This window comes from Oryctolagus cuniculus, chromosome 15, assembly GCF_051225735.1.
Source record: "Oryctolagus cuniculus isolate XC-2025 breed Fujian yellow rabbit chromosome 15, ASM5122573v1, whole genome shotgun sequence".
Classification (NCBI taxonomy): Eukaryota; Metazoa; Chordata; class Mammalia; order Lagomorpha; family Leporidae; genus Oryctolagus; species Oryctolagus cuniculus.
In genome coordinates this window covers 73,016,889-73,029,865 of record NC_142881.1, presented here as the reverse complement: position 1 = coordinate 73,029,865, position 12,977 = coordinate 73,016,889, and the positions used below count along the sequence as shown (strand labels likewise).

Genomic DNA, 12,977 nt, shown 5'->3' with positions numbered 1-12,977 from the left:
TGGTAATTGGTCTTCAAAAGGTAATTTAGCCCCCAAGGTACAAGGACTTATATGCAATGCTTGTCGACCACTCTAATCATGAAAAACTGGAAATACTAAATAATGATTGCTTAAATGACTTATTAATCATGAATGATTGGTTAAAATAATTTTTGTTACATCCTTATGATAGTATACCGTTTAAAATAATAGCTTGGAATCTCTCTGTCTCTCTTTTTCTCTCTCTCTGCTTCTCAAATAAATTTAATATAGTTTTGAAGAACATAAGATTGCACGATACTATGGGAAAATGATCCTAATATAATAAGTGTAAGAAAATGCTGGTTATAAAATATGTATAGAATGACACTAATTTTGTGAAACAAATGAGTATATTATGTAACAAGATATGAACATTTAATTTTTCTTACCTCAGAATTGATTAAAGTATTGATAAAATGGATAATAGATAATGAAGTGTAAGACAAATTGCCACATGCAGAATTTATAAAGGAAATAATCCCGTAGTCTAGAACCATTTTGTAACACTTGATCTCCCTCCCTGACACTGAAAGCATAAGAGACAGGAGTGAGATGAGAGAGAGAGCCCACCTCTGATCGTGGGAGTCTGATTAAAGAGGCGCCAGGCTGGCTTGCTCTTCGACAGCAGCTTGAGACAATAGTGTTAGCACATCTGTGGACTGTCTGGTGCCACATACAGGAACCAAGAACTGGTTGGGAGTTGACTTAAGGCCTGCCTAACAAGACCACAATCAGGATAACCCATTCTCCAGGAAGTGGTAGTTACCAAACTGGGGAGACACAGCCAAGCAAAGGAGCTGTGGGAGGCAGGGACACCCATGCTTCCTTCCGACTGAGTCATGCCAATATCAATGTATTGGTAAATTCAAACATGAATATATTTACCAAAAAAGTATAAATTAATTGAAAAGATATATACTAATTGATCATTAGTGGTAATCTCTGTATTACGTATTCACAGGAAACTTTTTCTTTCTTGTAAACAAAATTGTTTTCCTAATTTTTGAAAAATGGTGGGCTTTTGCAAGTATGCTTGGTATATTACTTTGCACAATAGAAATAAGTAGAATTAAAGATGCCAGCAATCAAATATATGGCAATGTCACACAGCTGAAAGAATTGATATTGAGATTCAAGCTCAATATCAGATAATTCTCTGTTACTTTTTCTCATTCAAGACCAAAAATATGGTAATGAGAGTGCTGATTTTACATAAGAATCCATTCTGCAAACAATGGTGGGGAGGCTACTGGAGGGCAGAGTGCTGGAGAAGATGTAAGTGATCCCCCAAGATTCCAGTCTGGAAATTATGAACCAGCCCATGAGTAAGGATTAATGCACCAGGGGCAAGTGGTGATTAGTTAATGCTGTCTGCCCTTTCTCTTTCTAATTGATTAACGGAGATTGCCTTCCCCGGACTAGATTGTAGACCTCCAGAGAGGGCCCTTTACCCTCTAGGATGAATTTTACCCATAAATTTAGACAGTAGCAGTCTGTGCAACAGGATGGAGCCTTGCTATCCCAGGCTCACTGCAATTATCCCTCCTAGAGAAAACCCTTCCTGAGCAACCTCGATCTCCCTCTCTGCTTGATGTGAAATTTCATTGCTCATTCATTTTTTACTATTTCCATATACCTGCCCTTATTTACAGTTATTCATACATTTTTATTTCCTGTATACAACTGCAAATGTCTGAGATCAAGTAACAGGTCTCACCTTTTGAAATCTCTGGCAGTACCTTGTAATGAAGGTGACAGATAAAATAACAAAATTTATCATGTTAATAATAGATAACATTTATGTAGCTCTCACCACGTGCCAAGTACAACAAGCTCAGAATGGAGCATTTTATTTAATCCTAGCAATAGCTCTATATGTTACTGATTCTTTTAATGTGCTAACGTATAAAGGAGATAACCAGGATGCATTAAGACTGAGCAATGTGTCCAATGTCAAACTACTAGTAAGATTCTGAAGGAAGAAACCCTTTCAATCTCTATATCCTTTGAACCCTATTGTTCAACTTAAATAGATGTAGTTTGCTAAACCATGAGTTTATTGGTGGTAGGTGCTATGTTCTAGTTTGTGTCTCCCTCAAAATGGCAGTTTGATGCAATGAGGCACTGCTGGGGGAGATTAGGTCATGAGGGCGGGCGGAGCCCTCATAAGGTTCAAGTCCTAACAAAAGGGGTTCCAGAGAATTGTATGGCTTCTTCCACCATCTGGGGACACAGAAAGAACACGTTGTCCATGAGAAAAGAGCCCTCCCCCAACAGTGACCCTGTTGGCAACTTGGTCTTGGACTCCCAGTATCGAGAATGATGAGAAAGAAATTTCTATTGTCTACAATTTATCCAGTTTATGGTTTTGGTTTCTTTTAAAAAAGATTTTTTTTTTTTAATTTGAAAGGCAGAGTAACAGAAAGAGAGAGAGAGAGAGATCTTCCACCTGCTAGTTCATGCTCCAAATTGGTGCAAAACAGGACCATGGGACTCTACAGGGTCAGAGTTCCATGTATGTGGGCCACCTTTTGCTGTCTTCCCAAGTGCATTAGCAGAGAGCTGATTGGAAGTGGAGTAGCTGGAACCCGAACAGGTGCTCTGATATGGGATGCTGATGTTGCAGGCAGCAACAAACCACTGAGCTACAACATGAGTCCTTATGGTGTTGTTTCCCCCCACAGGCAGAGTGCACAGCGAGAGAGAGAGACAGAGAGAAAGGTCTTCCTTTGCCGTTGGTTCACCCTCCAATGGCCGCCGTGGCCGGTGTGCTGCGGCCAGCACACCGCGCCTATCCAATGGCAGGAGCCAGGTGCTTCTCATGGTCTCCCATGGGGTGCAGGGCCCAAGCACTTGGGCCATCCTCCACTGCACTCCCTGGCCACAGCAGAGAGCTGGCCTGGAAGAGGGGCAACCAGGACAGAATCCGGTGCCCTGACCGGGACTAGAACTTGGTGTGCCGGCGCCGCTAGGCAGAGGATTAGCTTATTGAGCCATGGCGCTGGACCCTTATGGTGTTTTAATAGCTGGAGTAGACGAAGACAATAGACTCTTATTATTTTTGTTTGGATCCACAGCTTACTATTTATTAAATATGTTTAGGGGCCAGCACTGTGGCACAGTAGGTTAATCCTCCGCCTGCGGCACCAGCATCCCATATGGGCGCTGGTTCTAGTCCTGGCTGATCTTCTTCCAATCTAGCTCTCTGCTATGGCCTGGGAAAGCAGTAGAAGATGGTCCAAGTGCTTGGGCCCCTGCACCCGCATGGGAGACCAAGAAGATATACCTGGCTCCTGGCTTCGGATTGGCACAGCTCTAGCCATTGCAGCCATTTGGGGAGTGAACCAATGGAAGGAAGACCTTTCTATCTGTCTCTCGCTCTCACTGTGTGTAACTCTACCTCTCAAATAAATAAATAAAATTATTTAAAAAAATGAATATGCTTACTTCCTTGGGGAGAATAAATAAATGACTGAGTAAACCAATACAGTATTTTGGCTGTGCTTTGGACCTCACTTCCAAATGGCTTTCAGGGACAGCCCTCTGTATACTGAGGGCTGTCATCTACTTTTAACCAAGATGCCCAGGGAATCCTTCTACAGATAAAGAACTGAAGTCTCAATTACACTGTGATTTGCACAAAGCCACAATGCTAAGAGCAGGTGGTTACAGCCTGAGATTCAGACCTTTTCATTCTTGAGTCAAAGCACATTTTATTATATTACACCCTTCCATTACATTGCTGACACATGCAACACATGCGCATCTGTGCATTACATAAGGCAAGAGAGTACAGTATGGGTTTCCTGGGAGGAAACATCCTATTTATTCTCTTCCAGAAAGCCTCTTTCCTCTGAGTAGCAAACTCTTGCCCAGGCTGCTGCCTGCACCTTGGATATTCCAGGCTGTTCTCAAGTGTGCTATGGAAGGCAAAGGAGCAGCAGGCAACCCTGGGCCTGATGCCTTGGGCACTGAGAGCAGGGGTGACTATCCCGAGGGCTTCCTGGTACACAAGGCAGGAGGCAGTGCCACACCTGATGAGTTGTCCCTGCAGATTATTCAGATGTGGCTCCTTTTCCTGCCTGATTCTCTCTCTCGAGACAGAACCACATGGTGTGGTGGATTTACTCTTTGAACTCTCAAAGTGATTACTCCCGGAAAGTTGAGCCGCACAAGCCTGGTTTGGGGTAATGGGAAACCTAAACCATTATCATTTTTTTCCATTGATTTTCCTCTAATCCACATCTAGACCTGGCTCTTGGCATCTTTCAGGCAATTCTGAGAGCAGAGCTCGGCTTCCAATCCAAAGAAAGCAACGCGTGAATGTAATTAAGCACCTATGAACCAGTGCTGGAAGTTAGTTCCCATCCTCCCATGGAGTGGGAGAGGTTCTGCTGCATTTGCTTCATGTCAAAGCTTGAGGCTGCAGACTTGTTACCTGCTGCACAGCTATGCACATACTGGGTATGGGATGCAGATGGGGAGAAGAGGAGAGAGTCTGGGAATAACCACGCCTAGTTATGTATGAGGAGGAGGGCCCTCACTTTTGATGGTAATTCCTTAGCCTTACCCTGCTTTCTGATGCTGCTCTGAATCTATTCTTTGGAACTGCTCTCAGGCTCCCTCGGGCCAGTGGTAATGTTAGCATATTGGTAAGAACTCATGGACATATCTGCTTGAACCCCTGGCCAATGCATGGTGCCTCAGCTCTGCTTCAAGGCTAAGGGTGTTCCTGACTTGTGTGGGAGTTAATGATTGTAAAGGAAAACAGGACAGAGGACTGCAGGGTCATGCACTGTTTGTGGGTCAAAGAAGCTGGTTCTGAAGCAATGAATTAGGAACAGTCAAGAGGAGTACAGGGCTTCCTGGAAGCTGTCTGCTGCCATTTATGGGCAGGGCTGGCAGAAGCATTGTGCAGATATATGCCCTGCAGGAATGCTGTACTGGTTGGTGGTGGCCCCTACACATAAGGTGACATCTTTTTCTTTTTTTTTTCTTTCCTTTCTTTTTTTTTTTCTTTCTTTCCTTTCTTTTTTATTTTTTATTTTTTGACAGGCACAGTGGACAGTGAGAGAGAGAGACAAAGGTCTTCCTTTTGCCGTTGGTTCATCCTCCAGTGGCCGCTGCGGCCGGCGTGCTGTGGCTGGCCCACCACAGCCAGCGCACCACGCTGATCCGATGGCAGGAGCCAGGTACTTCTCCTGGTCTCCCATGGGGTGCAGGGACCAAGCACTTGGGCCATCCTCCACTGCACTCCCGGGCCACAGCAGAGAGCTGGCCTGGAAGAGGGGCAACCGGGACAGAATCCGGGCGCCCCGACCGGGACTAGAACCCGGTGTGCCGGCGCCGCTAGGCGGATGATCAGCCTAGTGAACCGCGGCGCCGGCCATAAGGTGACATCTTTACCGTGACCACTACCTGTTCCTTTCTCTACCTTCCAGCATCCACCTGGATCTCAGCTTATTCTCCTGAATGTGACTTGTGGGACATGGGCTCTGTAGGATGATCTGATAAACTCCAAACTCACAGGCATTAGGGGACACATCCTAAGCCTAGGATAATGCTCTCAATGTGACACCGGTGAATCATTTCCTCAAATGCATGTATGTAGTCTGAAATTTTATTTCATTCTATGTTTTAATGTATTGTCAAAAGGGCACATTTCTGAAAACTGTCCATCGCTTGCGGGAGAAGGAAACAGCGGAGGCTTCTAACCTTAATGTTAATTTGCATTTCCCTAGGCCGAAGCTTGCAACAAGCAAATAGGGGGGGAAAGAGGGAAGAAGGAGAAGAAGATGGAGGGAAGGGAGGGCACACAGGGTGAAAAATGGAGAGCGGGTGTTGGAGGGAAGCTTATTTCCTGAGCACAGACTCATTCCAAAGATATCATGGGCACCAAATTAAACAATCCTTCAGCAAGGATTTTGACAAGGAAATTTCATTAGGGGTTTAAATCTCTATGGAAGCTCAAGTTGCTGCATTAAGATATGAAAATTGTGCAAATATTGTTCCTTAGAATAATGTCTGCCGCAGGTCATTGAGTTTCAGTCAGTGAGATTTAGAGTGATAAATGTCCTATTGAAAATAACCAGAAGAGGAAGGGGTCTAGGGGAGGGAGGAGAGAGCCCTGCAGTTGGGAGCTTGGGCCCTGGATTCGCTTGGGGTGGAAGTCAGATTCCAGCACTAAATAGCTGCGTGACCTTGAGCAAGTTTATTTAGCATCTCTGAGGTCCAATTTCCTCATCTATAAACTGCGGGCCATTTTCAGTCCACTCTGCTAGACTGTGAGGGTTTAGTGAAATGTTGCAGGTGGAGCTCCTGGGCACAGAGCATGGCACATGCAACCTTTCACCCCCTATGAACAGTGGCAATAATGAGTAAGGTAAGTGGGCTGCTTGAGCCTTCACCAGTTTCAATGATGGATGCCTAGAGGTGTTGCAGTTGTTCAGGGAGAAAACCTGAGGTCTGGGAGCCAAATAAATCTGCCAGCACCACACAGGGGTAGATGTTACACCAAATACATCCATGTTCACATGTGCACACGTGTTTCTCCCTCACTACTGTGCAGGGTCCTCAGGTCAGTATGCTCTGTGCACACTTTGTGTTAATAGAAGCTGACCTAATAGATGGTCCATCGTAGATGGTCATAAAACATTGCTGTAACAAGTTAATGATTAAATAACTAAATTAATATATGAAGGGATGAATGGGAGACACGTTTTTCCATTTAAACTCTGTGTCAGGGACAAACCCAGGGTTCTCAATGCTTATCCTGTTTTTCTATTTTAAGAAATTTGGCATAATTCATTCTCACATCGTGATATGCCACTGTACAGACAACAGGAGAAAAAAGGAAAGGATTTCATATAATCCTACAAGCTAAATACTAAAAACTCCCTTTGAGCATTTTAGCGTGTTTCTTTTCCACTTTTGGGCCGAAGGCTATTCCTTTTGAAATCTTCTGTAAAAATAATACTAAATTTTGCGACTTTATTTAACATAAACAATTTCATACAGCTGTCATTTTACTGACAATTTAATTGAGCATGATAGATGTGCCATACGACATTTTACTTAAACATAATCCTGTTGGGTATATAGAGAATGTTTCCATACTCTGACTGTTAATCATATAACTGTATAAGCTATTTTTATGCATTAAAGGCCTAGGTTTTCCAGGGTAGTGGCTGTGATCATGGGGTCACTTTTCCTTAGGGAACACGGAGTTGTTACACAGGATGGGCCTCATTACCAGCTTTTGCAGTGACAGATTTGGTATTCGATCGACAGCAATGTTAGATGAGATTGCTTAAAGAGAGATTATTGTACCCACCCGGTACCATACACAAGACCTTGACCAGTATCCTGTATGCCACAGCTGCGCATGAAAAGAAAAAGGAATGAAGGAAGAAAAAAAGAAAACAGAACAGAGGGAGGGAGGGAGGGAGGATGCCTAAAAAGGCAGAAGGAAATAATGAAGAAAGGGAAGGAAGGAAAAGGGAAAAGAGAAGGGATGAGCAAGGAATAAAAGAAAGGAAACCAAAGAGGGAAACTAACACAGCAGGAAATGCAAAGCAAAGAGAGAAAGTGAAGGAAGGGAGGTGGGAGGGAGGGCACAGGAATGACGTCATCGGCTGCTTCTTTTTGGAAGGTTCCTAATATTCCAAATAGATGTCTCCATTTACAGTCTTGAAAAGTGTTTTAGACACCAACTTAGGAAGTGGCTAAAATCGCAAGATAAACAAGGTGCAAAACACTCCAGCAACATGGGCCTATCGGGTAATTCCTAGAGAAGAGTCCCCCACGTCCCAAGGGACAGAGATCTCGGGTTTTCTGCTAGCTTTTAAGCGTGTCTCACTTTTCTCCAGGAGAGCTACATTTGCCAAGAATGGAGGAGTTCGCTCCGGTGTGTGGTGGGTTGCCTAGCCAACACAAAACAATGAGACTGAATTAGAACTTTTCCTTTTGAAAGCACTTTTCATTTACCTGAGGAGAGACAGCTAGAATGAAAACACACATTCTGAAAAGATATTGAAAGATAGCAGGGTATGTTCAATACATGGTCACTGCACATTCACAGGCAGCGCGACTTCTGTCTTAATCAATACAAAATATTTTGCCCAAGTCTGTGTTATGCACTTCAATATTCAGAAAACCATAAATTGCCTTTAGGATTTAGAAACGCTTGTCATTATCCTCACTGAACTAAATTGCCAATTCAATAAAATTCCCCTTTCTTTAGTAGTGATTCAATTGTCACAGCTGTTGAAAGAGCTGACTATTTACAGAGAAAGTAAAAATTTCACATTTGACCAGCTTTGGGAAATTTAGTATAGAAAGTTACTTTGACTCCATATATAATCTGAACTAATGACTAGCAATATTTTTCAGTGGCAAATTAACTTCTTTCATGATGGAGAAAAAAATAATTTGTTCTTAGCACAGAAATTGCTGATATGCGAATTGTGTTGCTCAGAATGCAACTTTCAAAGATTCTTGAAAAGTTCTTATATGATATCATGTGTATCTTTTCTTGCTTAAATAAGTAAAATAAATGTTCACGGCTTTAATATTGCCACAAATTACCAACCAACATTTTAAAAACCAATATGATACTGTAGTTTCCACCACATTTGTAGAAGGTAAATTTCTCTTTATCCCTCTTTTTTGTACTGGAGTTGGGAGGGTGGGCACAGGACCCGCTGGGAGGCCCCAGCAGAGGGTGAATGTGGAAACTGGAGAGGGCAGCCCCCACGGCTGGAGAAGAACCGCCCTGCATTAGCACTGAACCTGAACCTCTGTCGTCAGCTTCTGTCCTTGGCAGCTTTCAGAGACCCAGAGACACACGGGTGAACTACAACCCTCAGCTGAGTTCACAACCATTGCCCAGAGGAAGGGCTGCCTATGCAGAGCAGAAGAGAGAAGAAAAACGCTTGACCTACTTGGATCCGATAAGATGGAGTCAGTTTTCGGCAGAAATTGATCGCAACGGACTCCCTGGTAGCCTTCTTTGCACCTGAGGAAAGGAATAAATGACAAATACACTCATGTAGCTGTCAGATTTCAACAAGCATAATAGCCTCCAATTACACACATGTGAGGAAGGTAGAAGTCATGCTTTTGTACTGTTGGTTCAGTCTCTATCTGACATCGACAGGCAAATTCTATTTCTGTGTCAAGAAAAAAAAAAAAAAGCACAGTTTTGCTTTTACAGTCCTATATGCCATACCTAAGGAGCAAACTTAACAGCATTTTAACAATGCCCTCAAAGCAATCTTAATAATGGTTGTCCTCATACAATCCTGGAAGCAAGTCTTCTTTTCTTTATGCCAAACACAGTTCCCTCAAAAGCATCTGGAAGCATCATACTGCAAATGCCAATCAAAGATCATCTTCTGATATAATGGGTCAGTCACAGGTTTGGGCTCCTGCTTATTTGGTTTCCTTGTGTTTTACTACTTTGCCTTTTCATTAATTCTTTTTTCCTACTTCTTAGCTGTTCTTCAAGTCACCTAACTACCGTGCCAGAAATAACAGCATTTTATCTGGCAAGATCTAAAAGCATCTCTAAGCTTCCATGTTCTTCCCCCATGTTCCCCTTTTATATTCGGCAAGTGTGTGCAAAGTGCTTGCTTTCTGTCAGGCATTGTCCAAGGCTGCTCTCCTGAGGTGGGCACAATCTGGAGGCGAGGGGGTTGCCTGGAAGCACCCTCAATGAGGCATGTCGCCTGAGCCCTGCCAGGGCGCCGTCTGGGCAGCTCACTCCATCAGGGCTGCGTGGCTGCCTGGGAGGGCAGGGACCCATCGCTGGCTTTGCCTGCCTCTGAACAGTCTCTTTAAGTGGGGAGGTGGCATTTACTGGTCTGCATGAAGCTTAATCTGTCATGCTTGAGTTAAGCAGGGAAACAGCCATTGTTGCTTGTGGGATGAATCTGTCCTACTTTACAGAAGAGGAAATTGTGCTGTTGGCATAAAAATCAGATTTAAAAAAACAATCCTCTGGTTGTTAGAAATCTATGAAATCGACAAAAGAATTCAAAGTGACCGTTCTGTTAGAGACGGGGACGTGGATTCTCTTCTCAGAATATGCTTTGTTTTCTGAGTGTAATAAACTATTAGATAAGGTCTATTGCAACTGGAGCAGCAACACTGAGAAGTACTTCAGTAATTTTTCTACCTTTTATTGCGAGCCAAATTGGAATTCAGGTAATCGGGCAGGCTCTCTTTAGCACCTTTTAAAGCCTGGCACTCTGGAGTGTATTTGGCAACTGTCCTGGTATACTGAGGACAAAAGCCTCTGATACACAGATACCCTAGATACTCAACAGAATTTGTTGAAGTGGATACATATTTTCATAACCTTTAAAAAATTCATTTATTGCACTTGAAGTTAGCATATCACTCATTTTATAATGGTAAAAAATATCAGAAAATACTTAAGACTGCAACACATTTGTGAAATATAAATTCCTGTTTTCTAAACAGTGCCCTAACATTCACTTGCCCTGACTCAGAATTACCGACACTTCTGTGCTTTAATTTTCATTCTCCATAATGATGAGCTATATCCTGAGTTTGCTCTATTGTACGCATTCATTTTTGGAGATTTTATTTCTAACATCTGTGGGAGATTTTAAGCACACTTTACTCTTTACATCTTTATTTAATATGAAAATGATATCCTAGGGAGACCGCAGCTTTTAAGGACAAGCGCTGCTTTTGTTTTGTTTTGTTTTGCTTTCTAAGTGTTCTTCCTTACTCCAAATGCATTATTCCATTTGTGTGTTGAAAAGAAAATCAGGAAAGAGGTTTGAAATTTTTTGAATCTTAAAACTGATTTGCCATGAGTAGGAGCCCACCCTAAAGTGTTCAGGCCTTGTGGGGGTATCAGGAAAATTGCACAGTGAGTGCCTGCATCTCCCTCTGAGGTCCACCTGGAGACACAGATGAAGTTATTTGCTCCTGGATTTGGTGTAGCCCAGCCCTGGCCATTGGGGAGTGAACCAGCGGATGGACAATCTCTCTCTCTCTCTCTCTCTCTCTCTCTCTCTCTCTCTCCTCTCTCCCTCTCTGCCTTTGCCTCTCCTCTGTAACTCTTTCAAATAAATAAATAAATCTTACCAAAAAATCACATGTTAAATTTTCCATTTAAAAATCAGACATATATCACTTTGATAAATTCAGACTCATCCAAATCTGAAGATGGAATGTTCTAACAGGTAATGCGAAGCAAATGCATTGATTTCACAATAATATTAAAAATAGGAAGCAAAGAGAAAAAAGGTCCTACAATGCACTTCTATTGCACAGAGTGAGTTTGATGGACCTTCCAATAGAGTGATAATCACATCTTTTGAGAAATAACATGGTGCTGCTTGTTTTTGGTTAGTTTGTAGGAGGAGGCAACTGAGAATGTCTGTATGTTTTTATTTTGTGTTTTGAAACAAACAAGTATAAGAACAGAAAAAATGCATATGCCAGACAGTGTTTCTGTTTGCTTCAGAATTAATAATATTAAACAGAATACATCTCATCTTAATGGTAAATCTACCTTTTATGAAAGCAAATCTTGCCTAAACTTGGCTAATATTCTATTTTTTGTCTAATTCACACTGCTTTAGAAGCTCCACTCAACCTGTCCAGGGCCTATTCTCAGAATTTCTTCATCTTTCAGAAGCCTTACTTTACAGCAATCATATTAAAAATCATATTAAAAATTGCCATGGTACTTGGGTGTTTTCCAGGTAAGTTTTGACTCCACAACCAGAAGATCTAAGAGCAGGGGACATGCCCAGGACAGGAAAATTCAGCCTGGGTTGACAATAAGTTGAGAAAAGAGAATGAGTGATTTAGTGCAGCAAAATAACCACAAAGCAAACTAAATTTGTAAGAACTAAGACATTTCACTATGAAAAAAAAATCAGGCCTAAATTCTAGGTGTTAGGGGAGGGTTTTGTGGTGCAGCAGGTTAAGCTACCTCTTAGAATGCCTGCATTCCATTATCAGAATGCCATTTCAAGTACTGGTTATCCTGCTTCCAATCCAGCTCCCTGCTAATGCTTCTGGGAAGGCAGTGGGAGACGGCCCAGGTACTTGGGTCTCCATCACCCACGTGGGAGACCTGGATGTAGTTCCTGGCTCCTGGGTTATGCCTGGACCAGCCCTGGCTGTGGTGTTTGGGTAGTGAACAAGTGGATGGAAGATATCTCTTTTCTCTCTCCTTTCTCTCTCCCTCCCATCATCCCTCCCTTCTCCTCTTTGTTACTCTTTCAGATAAACAAATAAATCTTTAAAAAATTCTATGTGCTTGTATATTTGGAGGTGAAGGAGGTGTCACTTTGGAAACAAGTAAGTTCTTGACTTTGATGTTTCTTTCTTTTTGTATTTCCAAATTTAAAAGGCTATAGGGAAGTGTATATTTGGGGTGACAATATCCACAAGAGAGCAGGACAGGAGAGAGGCTGAAGAGGTAAACACAGTGAAGTAGCCTGGAGTAAGAGATTGGCCCCTGGCAATGGAGGGTAAGGGACAGCGAGGGTGCTGAGGAATCTGATTCCAGCTGAGCCATCAGCGAAGGCCTCTCTCGATGAGCCTCAGAGCCCTCCCTCCCCAAGGGCTGGGGCCAGCAGCGCCATCTCAAATGCAGATATCGCTGTTTCCACTCCTTATATGCTTCCAGCTCTGTCCTCACCTCATTCCTGCTTGTAGCTGTATCCGAAATAACCAGTAAGCTCTTCTATCATGTTTTCATTTTAGTCATTACCAACTAAGGAAGAGCCCAGAAGTTGGTTTTAGGGAAAATTTTTAAAAGGTAATCCTGGCACATTTCTAGGATTCCAATACAATCCCATCAAGATTGCATGTACCAATGCTATCTCACTAGTCCAAGTGATCAATTCCAGTTCACAATTGATCGCACTGATAGGTCTAAGAGTCAAAGGGATCACACAAACAAG

At 42.7% G+C, this 12,977-nt stretch overlaps 1 protein-coding gene across 8 annotated transcripts in view; it reads right to left on the bottom strand.

Moving 5' to 3' along the window:
* The window catches only part of NRG3 (neuregulin 3), a 1,154,964-nt gene that overhangs the window by 249,808 nt on the left and 892,179 nt on the right, over positions 1–12,977 (bottom strand). For all 8 annotated transcript variants that reach the window (XM_051832994.2, XM_051832996.2, XM_051833001.2 and 5 more), the window contains exon 3: positions 8,964–9,037. In XM_051832994.2, the coding sequence (XP_051688954.2) occupies positions 8,964–9,037 (74 nt within the window). The remainder of the gene's footprint in view (positions 1–8,963; positions 9,038–12,977) is intronic.